The sequence below is a fragment of the Azolla caroliniana genome, unplaced genomic scaffold (genome assembly GCF_043228905.1).
Source record: "Azolla caroliniana isolate FFs.n. ecotype wild unplaced genomic scaffold, voAzoCaro1.0.p SCAF_7, whole genome shotgun sequence".
Lineage (NCBI taxonomy): Eukaryota > Viridiplantae > Streptophyta > Polypodiopsida > Salviniales > Salviniaceae > Azolla > Azolla caroliniana.
The window spans coordinates 1444770-1467114 of record NW_028230442.1 but is presented as its reverse complement, the minus strand read 5'-3'; the positions used below and the strand labels follow the sequence as shown (position 1 = coordinate 1467114).

Here is a 22345-nt window from a genome sequence, read left to right as displayed (position 1 = left end):
TTTCCATTGGATGAACAGTAGTATTACCAAACACCTTAGAACACCTAACAACCCAAATAAACCACATTGTGGTGGTGCATAGCAACTCCCATACTTCTTGCATTGTCTTTAACATATAAGGAGCTTCCATATGACTTCGTTGCACCACCGTTATCCTCCCTCTTTGAATTCTAATAATCGTGTCATTTGGACATGCCTCATATGGCCACATCATTTGTGCCATTGTGGCATACCCCACGAAAAACTGCCATCCCTAAACATAAAGGCTAGAATTCGAAACACTCGTCTCCAAACTTGATGTGTGGCATGACATATGGTTGTTTTCTTTTGAATCGAGAAAACAACTTCATGTAGACATGTTCTCCTCATTCATTGTAGGGCTTTAGACTAGATTGGGAGAGATCTAAATAAAGGAATCATGCTTCACACATTGTATTACCATTGTCTTCTTCAAGCATGTAAAATCGCACTATCCCAATACATGCTAGAGCTTTCATATGATCGAGCTCACATTCTTTTTAATGCAAGAATGAGTGTTTGCTCATCAACTATTTTGCACCCAACATGTTTGTGGGCTAAAACATTCTTGCTACAAATGCTCTACCACTAAGCACATTCCAAGCTTGTGTTCTTCACATGTTCAACATAGACCTATCTATGCATACATTTCTCTTTTGGTGATGATGTTCGCGCTCAATTTGCAAGGCTTATTAGCAAATTTCTTGAAAATCTAGAGTCACTTATCAATGTGAATATGGTTCAGTATGGTCCCCTAGGTCATTTTTTTTCACCTCCAAGAATGACAATATAAAGTCGATCTTTATCTTTATTGTTGATGATATTTAACATGAATAGAATCAACCTCTATCTCATACACATTACTATTTATGGGGGGAAATCGAGAACTTTTGGGCACATATGCAAAAGCTTCAACATCTTCACTAGACCCTTTCTACATATACATCCCAAGAAACAATTCACAAAGTAGGTAGACATATGACAAAGTTTGGCCCTCCACTGACATTGTTTTACATTAAAACGTCCTACTTATCATCAGAGTCTCCGACATCCGAACATCTCCTATAGAATGGGTTTATTAACATTCATTATTCAGTCGAAGATAATGGGATGTTTGGGAATATTTTGGTTGCACGTACAACCACTAAAGATATAATAGCATTATGAAAGAATGATGCCAAAGGTTTCATATTCATTGTTGCACATACATCCAATTTTCAGGGAATTTTTCTTTATTAATAGGTCTAGTTTCCTTGTCATTCATGATATATATAATACCATGAATCTATTACATTTTAGCAAAACATTTTTTAAATTATGTTGGAATTTTTAACCATGAAGCTCCTACATTTGACTCGTGCCATTAGTGAAGGTCACCTTTTTCCGAAAATTGGTCCCTAGCTAGTGGATTCATTGGGATTTCATTCGATTTAATGATATTGTGATGTTTGAGAGTATATTGGAGCAAATTCCCCTTAAAGATTTTCATGGCATCATGAAGGATAAAGAAGAAAGATTTGTAATTCCAAGGTCCCTTTCACAAGACGATGGATGAAGAGGAGAAAAGCGTGTTTGCCTGATAAAACTCCCGCAACACAAAAGACTCGTTCATGCCATGCAACAAGAGAAATAACGTTCTCATCCTTTTCTACATTTGATCCCAACGTTGAGAATGTGGTTTTCCTCGAAAGTGAGGAATTTGTCTAAAAACTTGGAATACCGAAGAAAATAATGTATACGAAGCTTGCAAATTTCATCGATGTATTTGATTGGTTTATGCTCTTAAAAATCCTCAATATGCGTGAATAAAATCTAATTTTCATTGAAATTTGTTGAATTTACAAAGCATGTGTGGGACAATGTTTTTAAACTAAATATTATTAAAATATATTACGCATGGATCTTGATTCTTGATTGTTTAGTGTCTATTGATCACTATGAACATGTGACTTCCAATCTATTTATGTTTTGCGATTGGTTGGTAGATATGCATGTATTGTACATGTCAGAATAGAGAGCGAGACGTTGCGCAGTTAATGGCTTGTAACACGTTCGTGCATGAGAAGAAGCCTTTTTCTATGGGTTGTGCAAAGTGCACTATCCTATTCCTGATTGCAATATGAATTATTAGTGCTATTATAAAAACAACACCAACTATAGGTCATATACATCAGATATTGAACATAGCCTACTATGAAATGTGAATGATACAACTATTTTCATTAAATGTTGTTCACCATATCAAAGGATAGATATTTTAAAGAATGTGAATATAAAAAAACGAGAAGCAAGTAACACTCCCACTTTAACTTATCAAAAACAGATCAAAACAAGAACACTTTGATACTATCTTTGCGAAAGAGAACAAAGGCATAATAAACAATTGTTCTTTATGGTTATGTATTGTAACAAGCACAAACCTTTGGGACCCACTCTAAAGGCTAATTTCAATAGTTGAAGGATAGGATAGATGGGAAAGCGGTTAAACCCATCATGACCTACAACATGTTAGTACATGTTGCAATATGGGAGCTTGCTCTCGTTCTTTTTATTGTATATATCTTAATTCAAAGGTGTAATACAAGGACTATATTCAATGGTATGGGACACCAATTGGGTTTTGTATTCATCTCTTGTCATTCTCTTAGGGATGGTGCTTGTGTATTTATCTCTATTTGATCGATATTTGATCACATGCATTTCTCGAATCTCACCAGTAGAGACATAAAAAAGATACCAATATCTCATCTACAACATGAGCATGATTGAATTTGATAAGATCCTTTGATTTCCATTTAGAAATAATGAAATACTTCATCAAGGCCTATGTTGTTTAGGTTTACATTGTCAATGGATATATCCCCACAACTTTGATTTTCTACTATACTAAAAAGAGTTGCAACTCAACTTGACTTACTGTCACTTGGCAACCCTAAAATCCATACTTTCTCTCATGTGTGGATCTATCTAAACTTATGAAGGATAAATGGTGCTTAGCACCACCAGTATGGTTGTTCCCACCACCAATCACATAGCTTGGTTAAGGAGTGGTGGAGTGTTCATACTATTTATCCTTGAGGGATGGGACCTAAGGAAGAATGCACCAGATCAATGGTAGCTTGATGGTAGGTCAGTTTTTATTGTAATAATTGTTCACAACTAATGAAAGGATATTTTTCAGGGAAAAAATAATTTAGGCGTTTGAGAATTTTTGTGATTGTGAGATTGATGGACGTTCATTTCATAATTCAGTTTCGTCTTATGAATGGACTTCATTCATGCTTTTGGAATTAACAAAAAGGATGTTAACATTCTCACAAGCTCTAATGTTGTTTTGCAATTAAAGAAGTTGTGGGATAGATTGGCTCCTATCATTGTATGGTCTTTGCAGAAGCTAGGTGTTTCGAATGTTTCACAATCAATTAATGCCATGTGAAGAAACCATCGCTTCCGCTTTGTTATAACTGTTGAATTCTTCAAAAGTTGAATATGATAATATTCATGTACATACAGATTCTAGGATATTATTACGAATAGCTTTTTTGAATCTTAGAGTCATATTCTAGTTTTTTCAAACAGTAGATTGTAGGATAATTTGGCAATTGTTTCGCCCTTGGTTGTTTCCCGCTACTTTGGATGTATATAGAGTCATCGCTTTAACTCACTTAAGGAAGGATGTATGGTTGGTAATTGACATTCGTGTGATGGTTCTGGAAGACTTTTCCTTTCCTTTCCATCTACTTTGTATGTTGTAGCCAATTTGGCTTTTGTTAAGTAATGGAAGGATATTCTTTTGGAAAAAAGATTGTCCAAGCGATGCGCCTAACTTTTGTGTTTGGTCTAAATTTCATTCATATTTGGTCTTTGAGGAAATTTAGCACTAATTAGTAATGAGCCGTGTTTGGATTTTACAAATTCATTTCTCCAACATATTCAAGTTTTCAAACTTGCCTAAGAATCTAGTAGACCATGAAGTTCTCTGTGTGCCTCCTTGGCCAAGCAATGAACGATAGACAAATTGAATGTCGCTCAATTAATCAATCTATTACACACTCACTCACTCACTCACAAAAGCTCACAAAAATGCATAGATTCATTATTAGCAATGCAAAATGCTTACTCGTGGGAAACCATAAATAGAGGTGAAAAGCCATAAAGAATATTTACATTACAACAAAAATATATGGCAAAAATGTCCCTCTTGTTTCTCACAAGAGACACACTTAATGGACATACAAATTGTCCGTTAGCATGTCAAACTTTTTATTGTCATGTTCTACACATGTAATAGTAGCATGATGCATTTTTCAAATTCGATGGAGCTAACAAATAGGCCAAACTTTTAAATGGACATGTTTTGACTCATAGTAAAGGGCCTACCGATAGGCATGTGAAATCCGACATCTTTATCAAATTCAAACACGGATCCAACTCTTCCTTGAAGAGTTTGTGTTCAACATTTTCAAAAGTTTTATTCTCATTATTCATGATGTTAAGATTGCACGAATGTCAGATTTATGTTTTGGAGAATTGTAAAATTGTGAAAGCCATCTTCTTTAAAGGTCATATATGATACACTTATAAAGCTATCTTTTCATTGGAACTCTTCTTGAAGAACGGATATGGTATGCACACATAAATTAATATTTTCATTGGTATTGATCAAACTTTTATTGATGTCGACGGACTCTTCGAATCAACCTTCAATTTGATTTGATGAATTAAAGAAATTGCAAGGCTAATAAGTTGTATTGTTATCCCTAGAACAGTAGAAACTTATGCATATGCTATGTTGTTTCTTTGGTAAAATGAGAAGTTCTAACATAATGTTACAAATTTGTTGTTTTTTCTTAATTTAATGGCCAATCAAAACTTTTGAAAGTTGCATGTTCGACTTTACGAGTGTGTCATATCATGGGCTCAATCTGGCATATTAATGGGATTCTAGTGAACGTAAAAGTTGCATTCATTCTCTTCCAAGTGGCGAACAACTTCGAATTACATATTGTGTTGTTTGTCTAAACACTAGCAAATTATAGTTTCTTCTAACATTAATTACCTAGCGGAAGCCCCTTTTGGGAGATGCCTTTTTTAAGCTATAACGAAAATGTTCATTTTTTACTTCAACTTTATTTTATGGTCTAGCCCCAAGAATGGTTGGTTAATTTAACCCTAAACCCTAACCTGCCTACCCGTGTTTTTTAGGATTTTTGAGATGGTTCGGCCCGCCCGTGTTTTTAGGATTTCGAAGATGGCCGCCCCAACCCGTCACCCTTTGTCACGTAAAACGCGTGTGCGTGTGCTACTTGAGCTGGACCACAAAGGTCTTGAACTAGGGAGGACGGTAAGGTTAGCAGGACACAAAAAGATAGAGTCGAAAAAGACTCAAGTGTCAAAAGGAGGTGTAAGTCGATGACTCTAGCTTGTCGAAGGCTGTGTGTAGTCAAAGAAAGCACTTAGTCAAAGAAACCTCTCAGTTGAAGAAACCCTTGTCGACAAAACCCCCTTGTTGAAGAAACCCTTAGTCGAATAAACCCCTTAGTTGAAAGAAGTTCCTAGTCAAAGGAAGGTGTACGTCAAAGATTTAGAGGTACACGAAGAGGAGCAAACGCTTGCGGAACATGAAATCACGGGTATTCGTAAAGAGAGATTAATCACATAAGTAATGCAATGAGTACAAGTTTATGACAAAATGACTTTGTATTAAGAGGGAGGTAGATGCAAGATTACATCAAGATGGCCCTTTAGAAAATAAGGTTTACAAGTTACAAAGGGAGTAGAGATTACAAAGGTGGCAACCTCAAGTTAACCACAATCCCAAACAAGAGTTAGAATTCGGATTAGAATTAGAATTTTTATTGTCCATAAAGAGGCAAGTTTTGACCTATGGAACCAAAGTATACATGTGTTCTTGATATGTGTCTCCTTCCTAAGAAGGGGTATTCATACATTGAAGCACAAAGTCTCTATGTGTGAATAAAGCATACACATATGAGCTCAACCTTCTGGGTGTTGTCTTAATTATGGCACTTAAGTTATCACTCCCTCTTAGTATGCCAACATATCTTAAACAAATTGCACTATATGTCGACCATGTGAAGAGCAAGTGACATTTATCCTCAACCATGCCTTCATTGCATACTTTACATGCCTTCAAATTCTTTACATTTTGATACCATGATGCAACTTCAATACCTAACTTGTGGAATCGAGTGCAAAGTAGTGTAAGGGCTCTACGAGCATTACTACTCATATTGGTAATGAGATAAGGTTGGATACGATCAATAGGCAGTCTTGCTTTATATTGAGACCAACATTCAGGGTTGACATTTGCAATGTAGTATTCTAGCTTGGTCCTCTTAGCACCTTCCCACTTCATCCTTAATGATTCCACCAACCTTTCCTCAATCATTATATAATGCATAACATCGCCCGAAAGCTCTAAAAGATCATCCACACCCATCTTCTAAACCATTTCCTTATGTCAACAACCCAATCGGATGAGAGAATCTTACTCTTAAGATTCTTTTGTAACTTACATCCAACATTCCAAGCAAGATGTGGTAATCGATGATTCGGCATATTCTTGACTTTTGTAATGTATTTATATACTCTTTTGAGTGCCAATATTTCTATGGGTCAAACACCTATTTCTAAGAACAAATCCTGGTAAGAGGTGGTGCATTTAACTCCTAATTGCCTCCTTAAAAACATCTTTTGAATTTTCTCAATCTCATTCTATGCATTAATAGAGATGGTGTCACCCCATACTTCTACTCCATAAAGCAATACTTGAGTTACCATGACATTGAACAACATTAGTTTTACTTCCCATACACAAGTATCACTTTGGTTGCATTGGTTCTCCAAAAGGTAATACAATTTCCAACTGGCTTGGAGCCTAGAATCAAAGCATGCACTCCATTTATTTGTGGCAGGTACATCAATACCAAGATATTTAAAGCTTCGAACAAATTGTATATGTTCACCTCTATATGCGAGCATAGGGTAATGATGAAGTTGGGTGGTTTGCACTACCATCATTTTTGTTTTCTCCCCACATTCACTGTTAGTCCACTACTATGGCAAAATTCTTCTAATACCCCAAGTAAATGTTGCATACTATCAACATCATATGAGAAGAGTACCACATCATTTGCATAGAGAAGCAATAAGATAACATGTTGCATCAATTTGGGGGCATTCAATCCTTCTTCTCTTGCAAACCTTATTCATCACTTCTTCCAATTTATCAAGTCTGCATATAGAAAATGAGAGGAGTGAAACTTCTGGTGTAAGCAAGTCAAGTGGGTAGTCGAGACCACAACTACCTCTGATGGCTATGATACCTCGAATTAGGGTAGAGTTCTCGTGCCACTCCGTTCTCATTACAAACGATCGGTGTGTTGGTTTGCCACCTCCTCATTGCCTCCACTCAAGCATCAAAATCCCTAGACAGAGAAGAGTCGAAGAAGAAAAAGAAACCTGAAGAACCTACACGCAGACTCGAAGAAGACTCCCCCCAACCGGCAAAAATTGAAAAAGACGAAGATGGAACACTCCCAAAAATGTTGCCGAAGAAGAAGACCACCCAAAACGAAGAATGAGAGAAGAAGCCCAAAATAAGCTCTCCATCCCTCGTTTTATAGGGAGGGAGGAATGTTAATGTGGTCGCTCTAACATAGAATCAAACTTTACATTCCTGCACACACGCATTGAATGGCCCTATCCACTCTCACTTTTATTAATGTTAATTAATAATTAAACACACATATATATAGCCATATACATATACATATACATATACATATACACATACATATACAATATACATAAGAGTCCCTTTCTCAAATCACCTTAATGCCCTAGATGACTTTTGCACACAACGAGGATTGGTAGTGAACCTAACGAAAACTAAAGCCCTTATCTTTCACACATCATCTCGAGTTAGGAGTAAGTGTCACCTACTCCTCTTTCATAAACCAATCGAGGTAGTTGGATCATATGTATATCTGGGAGTTACTTTTAGTGCTCGTTCAAGTAAATTCTCGATGACCCAGGCAGCCAAAGATAGGCTAATGAGAGGGTATGCATCCCTCTCACTCTTAGAGAGACAATGCCACCAGGTATACTTTCAAGAGCCACAGACTAAGGGATGGTTCTTCGACTCATTAGTGACGCCTTCACTCATGTATGCATCAATAGTATGGGCTCCAGGTCTACCGTCCTTCATGTGGACACAATTAGAGAGACCTTTGGTGGTGATGTTATCACGTCAACTCCGACGCAAATCAACAATATCACATGACATTATTAGAGCAGAGTTTAGCCTGCCCCCAATGTTAGTAGAAGCACTCTTCCAATTGGTAGTTTTTATTGATAGGATACATAGCCAACCACAAGATAAGATATCTCGTCATGTTTTTCAGGCATCTCAATCCCTATATGAGTCCGGAGGTAGTAGCTCTTGGTATAGCATTGTAGTGCATTGGTTACTTGCAAATGGCATAGACATTAAAAACCTACCTCCCCTTAAGTACAACCATGGGACTGATCAAACTTTAATCCCTCATGAGGATCGTAATAAAATAATACGCCAAGAAATATGGCAAATTTATACATGATATAAATGGATCACCTCACGAGAGGCACTCCCATCTAAAATGTTGTACTATAAGGAACACTTCATGCACTTCTCTAAGCTAGGTTTTATTATACGACCAAAATATCTAGATACATTCTTGATGAATGCACTAAGGGTGGCCATTGGACAACGTAGGATATCATCTCACCAACTTGAGATTGAGAATGGTCGTACTAACGGAGTCCCTAGAGAGGAAATACCATGTAGGTTATGACACATAGAGATAGAGGATGAGTATCAGTTGACATGCAAGTGTCCAACTTATGCCGAGATAAGGGCGAAATACCAAGACATACTAGGACCCTCTCCAAACTATTAGATACCCTGGATATAAAGAGACTAGGTAGGTATATCTTCGAGCTAAAACAACATAGGGAGGAAAAACTAGAAAATGTTAAAACCATAATCATTTTAATATTCACCAACATGTAACTAATATAATCTTTTAGGAACAAGGGGAGACGATGAATGTGGACACACCTACACCACTCGGCCTCTCTCTTGATGAAGCAGAAATGCAAAGAACAACCAGACGCCCGTGGATTTTGGGTCTCAAAGTTCCTCGACGTGGAGTAGAAACGATTAAGAAGATAAGGGAACGTGAGCTACGCCGCCTAGAGGCTATGGTTGGGGTACCTTTTACATACGGATCACGGGGGGCACATCCACATCGAAACCCTTTTGACCTCCCGCTTCTTTTCGAGAGACTTGGATCATGGATGGAAATGAAACTAGGCCTAGTATAAAGCCATTTTCTTATAGAACATGTTTTTTTTTTTGGGCCTGAACTCTTTAGCTCAAGTTCTGTTTTATTTTTATTTATTTTTACTTTCGATGAATGGATAAATACTCCATTTTTGTTGTAAACCAATTGTGTCATGGGCCAATTTTGGTCTTAGAAGACGTTAATATATCTTTCTTTCTCTCTTTTACTTTTTTACACACGCTTTCGCTCCATTCCTTATCCTCTTTTTAGTCACTTTTTCACCTTTCGGGCCGTCATATATCTCATAATACATGTATACGATATATATAGTGTATATATACATGTATACGATATGTATAGTGTATATATAATACATGTATACGATATATATAGTGTATATATACATGTATACGATATGTATAGTGTATATATATACATACATGTATACATATATGATATATATAGTGTATTGTAGGGTCATTCCTGTAATTTTCTGTTTTTATGTAGCCTACTCCTTTTCTCCTCTTCTCTTCATTCAAATCCTTATCAAGCTTCCATGGCTTCTGCAGCAGAAAAAAACTCCCCCAGCACAGAATCCCCACCCTAACCGCTCCCTACCCTTCCTCCCCTTTTTTGCCCCACCCTTCTCTTCTCTTCTCTTCTAATAGGTTAGAATCAGAGAGATTTACTGCAGTTAAGATGTGCGTGTGAGAAGCACTGAATTCGGGTTTCTAGGTTTGTTAATTGGGTGTTTTGTGTGTATGATATGACAGAAGCATCGATTCAGGGTTGCTCGGATTGCTAAATTTGTTAACCTCATCACAGAAGCTATTGACAGTGACTCGGAAAATAAATTATTTAAAGAACCTCATTAGGTTTACTAGTTGTTGAATCTGTTCACCTCTGCGAACTTTATTCATCGCAGAAGTTACCAAATATATCAAAGAGATTCTGGAACAGGGAGAAGAGGAAACGTTTTTTTCCGAGGCAGAAAGATTCTGTGAAAGAAAGAAAGAAAGATTAATAACGTCTTCTAAGACCAAATTTGTGTGTGTGTGTGTGTGTGTGTGTGTGTGTGTGTGTGTGTGTGTGTGTGTGTGTGTGTGTGTGTGAGTGAGAGAGAGAGAAGGTATATTTCTGCTTCTGTTTAGGGTTTTTAGCTGGTTAAATCTGTTAACTAAGGTTTTATAAACTGTTAAAATCTGATGATATTTCGGGCAAGTATTGTGCAGTAAGATCAACATCAGAGACAGGATTCGCCAAATCGAAAATTTCTCTGATTTGTTTTTGTGTCTGTGCAAAAGAGAGAAGGAGGAGGATATTCGTTGGATCCCTATGAACGTATAGACTAATTCTTTATTTCTCCATAGCTTGGAGTCTTTATTCCTTGCACACAGAGGGAGAGGGAGAGGGAGAGAATATTCTATCATTCCACAAGAACACTTTGTTTTGCCATAGATTGAAGCTCTACTATATTGCTTGCGGAAAGAGGGAAGATAGTATATTCTTTAGTGGGTCGCTTTCTTTGAATCTTTATGGATCATTTACAGAATTAGAATCTTTAATAAGTGATATCAATCTCTTTCTCTCTTTTTGTCAAATCTCGCATGATTTGAAACGTGGATCCATCTTAATACATATCTGTTTCTGCGTGGTAATTCTATTCTAGTTTTCCTGCAGAATCTTCAAAAAAGGCGAGCTTTTTTCTAATTTGAAAATCCATATTATCTTCTTCTCCATCACGTTTCTTTGTCCATTTGTCTTCATCATATTCTCCTTTTCACACCAAAAATAAACGCAGCAGTAAGACGTCAAAGGCTAGAGGCTTTCTGTTTTTTTCCTTTTTCTTCTTTGTTCTTTTCTGACACAACGATGGATGATAAGTATTCCTTTTAATCACGGTCCATAGGTTCTGTAGAAAACAAAATGTTTTAAGAAAGTTTGTGTGTATGTATATATAATCTGAAGGAATTCAATGAGTATTGTCGTAATCTAAAAGAAATTGATCCAAGAAGGAGTATTTCCATTTTCTACAGGAATTGATCATCAGAAGATTCATTATATATTTGAGAATTTGATTCACTATACAAGTGCAAAGGGATATTGCCATAATCTACAAGATTGGATCACCAGAAGATTCTTTATATTAGAGGATTTGATTCATTATACTAGAGGGAAGGAGTATTATAGTAATCTGAAGGAATTGATCATCAGAACAATATATATTAGAGTTTTGATCCTTTCTTTTCAGCGATGGCACTGGTGAAGTTGTGGAAACACGATGAATTTCTAGATTTTCTTATATCCATACTGCTTCTCATCTGCTACTCAGGTAAACACAAAATCCTCTTCATTTCTCATGCATGCATACATCGATACATACACATATACAAATGTATACCTATGTTTATACATCTCCTATTCAGGTAACAAAATACTCTTCGTTTTTCTCTGATTCTTATTTGGTTTCTGTTATGATACTTATATATGTATGAGTGAGAATTCTTTTGATAATCTATGCTTCATCTAGAAGAAGGCCCTCATTTCTTTCCCCGTGTTATTAAACGCCATGATTAATTAAGCTTAAACCTGCTTCTCCATTATCAATGGCACTTCTTATAAGAGAAATTACTTGCAGAAAAAATAGAATGAAACCCCCATACCCTTATTGTGAGGATTGATAGTAGGCTTTAATGCAATTAGAGAAAATCAAGGAGTTTGAGAAGCAAGCATTTTGAGGTTTGGGGGAATTAGTAATTTGTAAGTAATTACCACGAGAAATGAAGCATTTCCTTGTTCATGACTTTGCCTTGCCAGGTCCACACCTCATTGTGAATACATCGGGCTCTTTGGGTATCAACTATGGTATGGTAGCAGATAACCTACCCACCCCAGCACAAGTTGTTCCAATTATCCAATCCATTCATATTTCTAAAGTTAGGCTTTATGATGCAAATCCGTTGGTCCTGTCAGCATTCCGGAACACCGATATCTCGTTTGTAGTAGAGGTAGCCAATGAGGATCTAGGAAGCCTATCTACCACGAAAGGATCATTGTCCTGGATTCAAGAATATGTTCTCCCTTATTATCCGGAAACTAACATTATTGGCATTGTAGTGGGAAACGAGGTCTTTAGTGGTACCGATACCACGCAAATGTCTCAAGTCCTTCCCGGAATGATGAACATATACAATGCTTTGAGTAGCTTGGGGCTTGAGCAAAAGATCAATGTCTCTACGGCTCATTCATTCGCTGTGCTTTCTTCTTCATTTCCGCCGTCCAGTGGAGCTTTTAATCCTAGCATCGCCGACACATACATCAGACCTATATTGCAATTCCTTGCACAAACCGGAGCCCCATTCATGATTAACGCATATCCTTTCTTTGCTTACAAAGCGGATCCAACCACAATTTCATTAGCTTACGTGCTCTTCGAAAGCAATCCTGGAGTGCTTGATCCAAACACTGGGTTGCGATACGACAACATGTTTGATGCTCAACTAGATTCAGTTTACTATGCCATTGCAGCCTTAGGCTACCAGAATCTATCACTTGAAGTGTCTGAAACAGGATGGCCGTCAGCTGGAGATGCGGATGAAGTTGGAGCATCTATCCAAAATGCCCAAACCTATCACAATAATCTGTTCCAACATTTGCAATCTAATACCGGAACTCCTCTGAAACCAAATAAAACAATGAATGTGTATATTTTCGCACTCTTTAATGAGGATCTAAAGTCAGGGCCAACATCGGAAAGGAATTACGGCCTATTTTACCCGGATGGAACAAAAGTGTTCAACTTTAGTTTTTCACAAACAATATCTTCTAATGGGAGTTTGAAAAGGCATTGGAATTTGAAGCTTGGGTATATATTAGTCCTTGCATGTTTATGTCTCCTGCGACAATAATGAGGTGCAACAGCACTAACCTCTGGTCTGGGCATGTTTCTTTATGAAGGTTTGATCTTTACTCCTCAAGAGGTATATGAGAGAGATATGAGCGATTGCTCATATGGATGATAATGCCTCCCTGAGAACCTCAATTCTTTGTGTGGGCTGCACATTCTTGTGCAGTACCAGTACCTACTTCAACTCAGATTTAATTATTGGTTACACAATAAATGCATGTTAACAAGTTTCTATGAAGATATCGAAAATGCTCATTTACACCAATTATAAACACGTGAAATAAAGTAACAATTTTTATTAATGTAAAGAAATATCAGTGTGAAGCTTTTGACAATCAAACTATAAGATTAACTGCTCGATTACAATTGCATGTTTGAATCAATTAAACTGAGAATTCTATGAAAGATGAAAAGGTTTTATGGAGGCAAATACTTCACAAATCCAAAGATGAGAAGAAATTATTATTAATCATGACTAATGCCTCCAACAATTGTCTGTACACCTTAGTAAATGGGGTGATGTTCCATGGTGATAACTTTGGGGCCACTTAAGCCAAACAATACTCTACTAAATGGAAAACAATTTGAACAGCTATTCCAAATTTCCAACTGTATCACTTATCCTTTAAAAATCTGGTGAATGCTTAAATATTTCATTCTTTTGTATGTTAAGTGGGTGCGCTAGTGGTAGATCTCGGTTAGCCAATTTTGGGGATCCTAGTTGTGAGATGCCAATATATGTATGAAACGTATTTATATGTTTCCAATATAACTAGAGAATATTTCTAGAACAATTAATGCAGAAATTCTTATCTATGAATGTAGGATAAAAGAGCATATAATTAGAGCTCTATACTAGGTGGAATTTCTGATATAGAACGCTAGATGCCAAATTTCATTTCTATTTGCACAAAGAAGAAGATGCTTTTCTTCCTTTACCTAGCCCTTAAAGATATTATTATATATATGATCACATTATTAGAATAGACTCCCCCCTAATGGATGCCCATTCAATTAGATTACAAAACATTATTCGCATCCAAAAAGCAAATTTGATGAAATGAAAACGAAATATAAGCCCATTTTTACAAAGCATATGTGTGAATTGTAGTTTGGAGAATAAGCATCATAATATAAAGAAATTAATTTAGGAGGGCAAATCTAAATTCATATATAAATAGTCTTACAATAAAACCTTGCTAAGAAAGAACCAATGATTTTATGCTCTATTTTCAACGGTGTCCTCATTAGTATTAAAGGTAAAAAAAGTTAAATTGTTGAGTCATTAAGTAGAGTAGGATCAAAGGTAAAGGTTCCTATACATAGATTAAGTAGGATTAGGACAGGATATTACAAAGATATTGCAGATTAATGTGAAAGGATAAGCAGATAAAGAAAATATTTTAGCTATATTGGAAGTAGAGAGTGATTTGCAACTCTAATGGTTTAAGCTTTGAAAATGGGAGCATTGATTAAACCCATGATTAGAGCCATGGTGAACTAGTGATTACGAGGAGGGGGGGCAATAGACAATAGACGATAGACATTTGGCAAGGGCGTTTAACATCTCTTATATGATGGAAACAGGCCACAGTTTCACGTAGTGCTTTAGCAAATAATGTCTGAGTGTTTACATTAAATCAATGCAATGGGATTAAAGAGATTTGAGGAATGCTAGACATATCCGTTTATACACAAACAATATGGGTTTACAAATCCCAAAATTACCTTTCACCATTATCTTCCTAAACACTGTTATGATTTCTCAACATTTTGCCAACACAATGATTGAAACGATTCAGGTGATTTTATGCATAGAAGTCTGTGGACAGTAGTAGAGCTTCTACACTTCACACAATCATACAAACATGGACTTGTAACAGACATTTGCTTAAAGTTGAACAAAATTTGCGTTAAAGCAGCATCTCTAATAAACAACTCAAAGGAATCTGCCCTTCTCAATTTTCTTGTTTTAGCTACCACTATTTCCACGACACAAAATACACAACGTTCTCTGTGAAACTCCTTTTCATTCACAAAGTGGCATAAACACGTTACTGTCAAATTATAGAATTAAGAAGATTTCCTGTTTCTCCATGTTCTAAGAGAGAATCACATATCCGCAGATTTCTGTTCAAAAATAGTAATAGCTCTTAACAAGGGACATGGCAGCAATGGCATTTCATACCAAGGACATTAATCTCTTTATTACATATTTTGACTTTATCTGAGAAGTAAATCACAACACAAGAAAAATATAGTAGACATATATATCCATGCACATTGTGCTCCTTTTGAGGCTAATTAGCATATTTATGTTCAAAAATATATAGGAGGTAAAATTATCTTGATATAGCACTGTGCACAATAGACTGAAATTTTTCTGACTATCAAGATCCTCAGCTTTATTCATAATGCATTTGATGAAAAATCAGCTTTTGAGTAAAGTGCTCTTTGGCCTTTGAAAAAATGGATTAACAGATTATCAAACAATATAACAATAAAGAACCTTTAGAACCATCACTATACAACCCTGAATGTATGTACACTTAAGTGGGCATACATCTTTTACAGACCTAACATTTAGAAAGCTCGATACGATTCTTTAATGATGAATAAGACATTTCTATAAAGATTTTAAACAGAGGATAATATATCCCTCAACGATCTGAGGACCTTCCCCTTTCATCATCATTTGAATCATACTCGTCCTCACTAAGCTCATCGTCATCGCTACCTTCCTCTAGCCTCTTGCCAACATTTTCTGCTTTTGCATACCGCTCACAATGTTCTGTAACACAAAAAAAAATAGGCATTGTTCCAAATCTACTACCTTAAAAATAAAGACCACTGTATTGCTATCTGGAAATACATAAGACAAACCCTAGGTTTTCTTTCAAATACATTTTAATCCTTTTTCTCTAGGCTTTGTTTAATAACTATGAGTGGCCATGTAATTAGTCCTTGTCTGATACAATTAAAACTCATGCCATTACATCTTGTTTGATAGGATTGCCCAGACGATTACAAACTTATTTTGGTAAGGAAAAAAGAAATCAAATGATTTTTCATCTCTGTACCACATTTAACCCTCTCTCATTACTGAGATATATTTTTGACGGGGAAGCAGAAATCTTGGCCCAAGAAGCAACACAATTGTTCATGATCCTCTAATCAATAAGACATGCCTTTATGAAAGTGGCTAGATGGCATGTCACCGTGGTAATTCTTATTCATGAATGGTGGTTAAACGAGATATTCATTGTCATTTTTAGAGTTTGCAAGTGGGAACTTGTGCCAATATATCTGAAAAGGAATCTCTAATCCCTCAACTAGGAAGAGACACTATGCCACTCAAATAGAACGTTTGGTCATTATCTTCAGATAACCCCTCAAATAGCATTGCACCAATCAAGAAATAAATCCCCATTTTTCAGAAGATCTTTCCAGAAGCCCTATTATAACTGAAATTTTGATAAGTTTACTATGGTTAATTTAGGTTTAGAAATACTCGAAGGAAATTAAAAATAAACCATACATAGTTAAAGATAAAGTGAAAGCAGTGAAAAGAAGAAAAATAAAAGAACAGTAAAATATTGCGCAGCTTATTGACTGCTTTGCAATGCATATCATAGATTTAATGCTCCAGTTTGTCAGGTGCCAATGTGTAATTAGACTTTATCATTACTCTCGTAATGTAAACCGTTCTTAGGACAGGAAAATGTGAAGTTCTAAACCATGATCTGGGAAAATATTCTTCATACTACTCAGTACACCATCCCTATTTCCTCTTACAAAGGGCAGATTATCATCCTACTGTGTGGCCTTTACAACTGAAAGACGGTGGTCTATGCACTCTTATTGCTTCTGGTAACTCCTCTACTTGATGCTCATCTCTCTCATGTTTCAACAATTTCTGAGGGAAGGTCATAAATTCTGATAAAGGTATGCATGATAATAATAGGAAGGTATCTGAAGAACATTAGTCATTAGCGGCCACATTTTCACCAAATTGAAACGTGCTTAATAAATATAGTTGGTAATTTTGCATGCATTATAGATATCAACCATTATCATTACCTCGTACTGATTGTTCATATTTTGCCTTGTCACGCAGAAGCAATGTTGCTGCTTCACCATTCAATGGATCTGTAGGATTTGGGTACAGTAAAAGCTGTGGGAGAAACACCTCAAACACATTGATAAGATCTGAAAAAACATAGACCAAAATCAGAACAAACATCATTTCAGATATCCTGGCGTTTCCTTCTGTTATTGTATAGTGAGTCATGACATCTTACCAAACATAGGACTCCAACTTTGATTGATCACATCCAGACATACAGAGCCAGACCTGTTTTACAAGCTCACCAGGACCGCAATCCAATTAGCATCCTGAAAGTTTTAAGTACCTTGTCTCTTGTTTAGAACTTTATTATTAAGTGGCAGTATACAAGCCACATTCTAAAAGGGATGACAGTACAGATATACAATGCACTAAGTGAATGCACTTTATTTGTATCTACTACCTCGCAGATACTATTTACTCTAGAACCATTTCCTCCTAAATCTCTTCATTTCCTCTTATATAATTGCTTCCAAAGAAAGTATGCATTGTCACATAAAGAAGTTAGTAAAAATGTATATCTAATAAAGACTCACGCTTCATCAACGTTTGGGTGAAGAATCTTATTGACAAAGCCAATTGATGGAGATTTGTAAGGATATGCATCGGGCAACTCCACTCTAACAATCCAAACTCCTTGTTGGTAAGGACCTATGTTAGATAAAATACAAAACGTTAGCAAGATAACCTTTTGATATATTCTTCTCTCTCTCTCTCTCTCTCTCTCTCTCTCTCTCTCTCTCTCTCTCTCTCTCTCTCTCTCTCTCTCGACATGCACACCATGTTTGTAATATAGGGTCCCAATGAGAATCTACCCTCATTAGTTCCTCATATCTCATTCTTCGACATAAAAATTATGTAAACCTCATCTTTGACATAAAAATCTCTCTCTATCTCATTCATTCTTTTGACATGTAGACCATGTTTGTGGTATAGGGCACCACTGAGAATCAACCCTCACAACTGAGATGCGGTCCCTGTTGACCACTAAGCCAGACAAAATGCACCTCATGAACCATTTCATCATGAAGAAAAGCATGTGAGAAAGAGTTGTCAAAGTACAACTGCTATGGCACAACCAAGAGGAATGCTCTACTTATGATTGTAGTAGTATACCTCAACCCACGACCTCACAATTTATTCACAGCTGGCCTCGTCTGTATAAAATCAGTCCTGGAAATAAGATCAGCCTTGTTAAAACACCCTGCCTAGGATGAGGATAGTAAACTAATGATTGTTCCACCCTTGTTCACAGTAATAAGGTAACAACACTATTGTATTGTAGCATATAAGAAAACCCTACTTGGCTTAGATCCTTAAAATCGCGTTATGCCATCAAAAAACCTGCTTTGGAATCTTTCACAAAATGTTTTGCAAATTATTCTGCTGTCATAGTCCAACACGTCAATCCTCACATCATGTGTGTGGCAGCAAAGCCACAAAAGCTGATTCAGAATCTCTTGGACTATCAATCTACTTCCACTTCATGAGAACGTGACTCTCATCCCAAACCAGAATGATCATATGCCATGAATTAGGATGGCTATCATACATCCCATCTTTTATAGGCCATCCAAACAGATATTTTCTGCTCACATTAATAACTCTTCAAACTGGTGTAGAATCTCGTGTTTGTGGACTTATTAACTGGGTCACAAGAAAGCACAAACATGCACTATGCCTGCCATAACAAAATAACCCTCCTTGAACAATATTTCCCCTTCATCCAAATGTCCAGTGATGGGTGAGAAACCAATTTATCTGCTCAAAATTATCGAAGGCTTGGTATTGATATAGAATCCTAGTCCGATTAAATGTGTATGTCACTGCCTGAATTAACTTGCCAAGGTTGCAAGAGAGCACTGTTATCCTTTCAGTATCCAAGTCCAAACAACGTGCTTGAATTTCTCTTTAGAGAATCCTGTATGCATGAATGAGTGGGGTAACCCAGATATTTCCATAATATGCTTCAAATTAGTCCCTCACTCATATAAACCTTCACATTATACTCACGCTGAAATGAGAAGGCCCCCATATCCCAGTACACAATGCGGGACGTAAATCTATTTTGGAACCCTGTCATCTTATCTCGATATTCTTTCTCTACAGTATTCTTACATTACTGTCACTCTGGTTTATATTCTTTCCTTCAGTGAATTTTAGCAAATCTTGTCTTATCCATCATAAAACTGGTTTTACACGGTACTGGCATCTTCTACGAAGTAGTGGCAGATTTGGATGATCTGAAGAGATAAGAATGAAAATCTAAAGGTAAAAAAGTGTAGATGTTACAAGACCCTTGGACACAATCTGTTCATTAAGCAAATGCAGATGGAATGCACACAATTACAAATGAACACACACATCAACATGCAAGATTGTCTGCTGCAAATGAGCACATATCAATGCCGTCAATCGATGCAATTTGTATAGGAATGTTTTCTGGTTAGCCACCATGAACAAATCCTAAAGAACATGTCAGTAAATTCTACATATAAATAAAGGAGTGTCCAAACTGCCCAAGACAAACGCAGATGGAAAGCACACGATTATAAAGGAACACATACATCATCATACAAGATTATGCAAATGAATGCATACAAATGAGGTCAATTGATGCAATTTGTAAAGGAATGTCCCATGGTTAGCCACTCTTAACAAATCCAAAAGAACATGTCAGTAAGTCTAAATATAAACAAAGGAAATTTCAAACCGTCCAAGATACATGATCCTTTGACATCAAGAAGTAACAAAAACGAGCAAGCGGAAGATTCTTAAATGTCATGGTGGTAAATGCAACAGGAGCCCCATAATAAACAAAGGAAAGGAAAGAAACTGTTTACTTTTAGGAGGTTCACATCTCAGATACTGCAAATGTGACCAATTCATATATGCATAGGAATGTTTCTCAATAAGTCACTGCGAGAATGTAATGAAATTCACAATGCAAAGGTCTGAAGAGAAAGGGTGAAGAAACTTCAAAAGAAAGTGAAATACGAGGCAAGGGAAATTCTATAAATGTACCAGATGCTATAAATGTGTTCCATTTGTACATGTGTAGCTGTAAGATTTCTTAGCACTTCTAGGAGAATGCAACCAAATAACCAAAGAAAGGGAACTTGCGCAATAAACATACAAGTGAAAATAAGCGTAAAGGTAAAGGAGTTTGAGAGATAAACAAAGAATGAATGAAAGAGAACTGCTTACTGTCACGAGGTCCATGGAACTCAACATTAAACTCGGTCATATCATCATTGACCATCTCCACATTGTAGTCGCTCATCATTCTGCAGGGAATACATAGAAAATAGCACAGAGAAAAAAAATGCATTAACACATAAATTTGCCATTGTAACCAAACTTCTGACTCTCTGTGTGTGTATTAGAGAGAGAGAGAGAGAGAGGGCGACTGGAGAGGGAGAAAGAGAAGTAGAAAGACGTACATAAATCATCATAGTTAAAAGAATTCATAATAGATGACCACTAAAAACCGATCCTATGAGAGAGAGAGAGAGAGAACATGTCTGCATGTATGTGAGAAAGTGAGTGAATGTGAAAAGAGGAGCGAACAGAAATTATCATAGATGATCGTCCAAATTGAACTCTTGAGAAAGAGGGAGAGAATCAAAAGAAAATGACATATAAAGCATCGCAAATGTCAACATAATCATCACAGGTTAACAACAAACAGAACCTGTGTGAGTGTGAGTGTGAGAGAGAGAGTGAGAGTGAGAGAGATAGAGAGAAGACAAAGAACAAGGGAGCTCATTGTAGACCAAAATGAATATGTGCAAAGGAAAAAGACAAAGGGAGGAATAAAAGAAAGAGAAGGAGAAGGAGAAGAAGAAGAAGAAGAAGAAATCGCCATTGACCAAAGAACTAAGTATAGATAAAAAATACACTGTACCGGAGAAGGAGGGAAGGAGAAAAGAAACATAATTCGCCATTGATCAAAAACAATCGTTCAAGAACAAAACCAAGCATGTTGGAGAGACTAGGGGGTGGAAGTTTCTGGATCAGAAACAGAAATCGGCATTGATCAAGGAAAGCATTAGAGATCAAAACCATGCCTGTGCACGCGAGACGGAGGGAGGAAATTCTGGATAAGAAGCAGGAACGGCCATTGATCAAAGAAAGCATTGTAGAGCAAAACGGAACCTGTGGAGAGAATTATCGAGGGATGGAGAAGGGGGGGAAAAGGATAGAGAGAAAGAAGATCTAGAGCCAAACGGGACGTCGATCATGTTGGACAGAATCTCTCTTCTTCTTCTTCTTCTTCTTCGGCAGTGAAGAATGCTGCAAAGAAGAAGGACCATAACAAAAAGAAACGATGGAGAGAGAGAGAGAGAGAAGATGATCGGAGGGCTTACAGTTTCATCACGTCCATCTCTCTGCGTTTGCTGGGAGAAGACATGATGGCGATGGCGATGGCGATGGCGATGGCGATGGCGATGGCGATGGCGAGACGGAGAAACAGATCGACGCTTCTACGATATGTATATATACGCCTGTCTCTCTCTGCGTATGGATGGATAAATAAATACTGTATGCACATACAGTACAAATACGTATACGTACAAATACGTATATGTACATACATACATGCATGCATGCAATAATACATGCTTATTATACATATGTACATATTACTTGCTACATACATACATATTGCACATGATGATGACTTTAGACACATGAGGATTAAGCTTATTATGTCATCATGATGAATGTTTCACACATGAGGATGACAATGATGATGATGATGACAACTCACACATGAGGATGACAATGATGATGATGATGACAACGATGGTCTCATGCCGAATGTATGCATGCATGTGTGTCTGTGTGTCTATGTGTGTACATGGGCGTGACTATGATGATGATGATGATCGTCTCATGTTGAATGTATGTATGTATGTATCAATGTATGTGTGTATGAAT

The 22345-nt window shown here is 36.7% G+C and overlaps 2 protein-coding genes across 2 annotated transcripts; one reads left to right on the top strand and one right to left on the bottom strand.

Moving 5' to 3' along the window:
* Nucleotides 1–10127: 10127 nt before the first annotated feature.
* LOC147861461 (glucan endo-1,3-beta-glucosidase 11-like) lies at nt 10128–13575 on the top strand. The gene is made up of 3 exons (XM_087322381.1): nt 10128–10459; nt 10498–11700; nt 12186–13575. The coding sequence occupies exons 2-3, from the start codon at nt 11622–11624 to the stop codon at nt 13274–13276; spliced, it is 1170 nt and encodes a 389-aa protein (XP_087178507.1). The 5' UTR covers nt 10128–10459; nt 10498–11621; the 3' UTR covers nt 13277–13575.
* A 2136-nt stretch (nt 13576–15711) lies between these two features.
* Nucleotides 15712–21933, bottom strand: LOC147861460 (ubiquitin-conjugating enzyme E2 5-like). The gene is made up of 6 exons (XM_087322713.1): nt 21772–21933; nt 20609–20688; nt 17938–18052; nt 17577–17629; nt 17356–17484; nt 15712–16066 (listed from the first exon to the last, which is right to left on the bottom strand). The coding sequence occupies exons 1-6, from the start codon at nt 21813–21815 to the stop codon at nt 15936–15938; spliced, it is 552 nt and encodes a 183-aa protein (XP_087178839.1). The 5' UTR covers nt 21816–21933; the 3' UTR covers nt 15712–15935.
* Between the last annotated feature and the right edge of the window lie 412 nt (nt 21934–22345).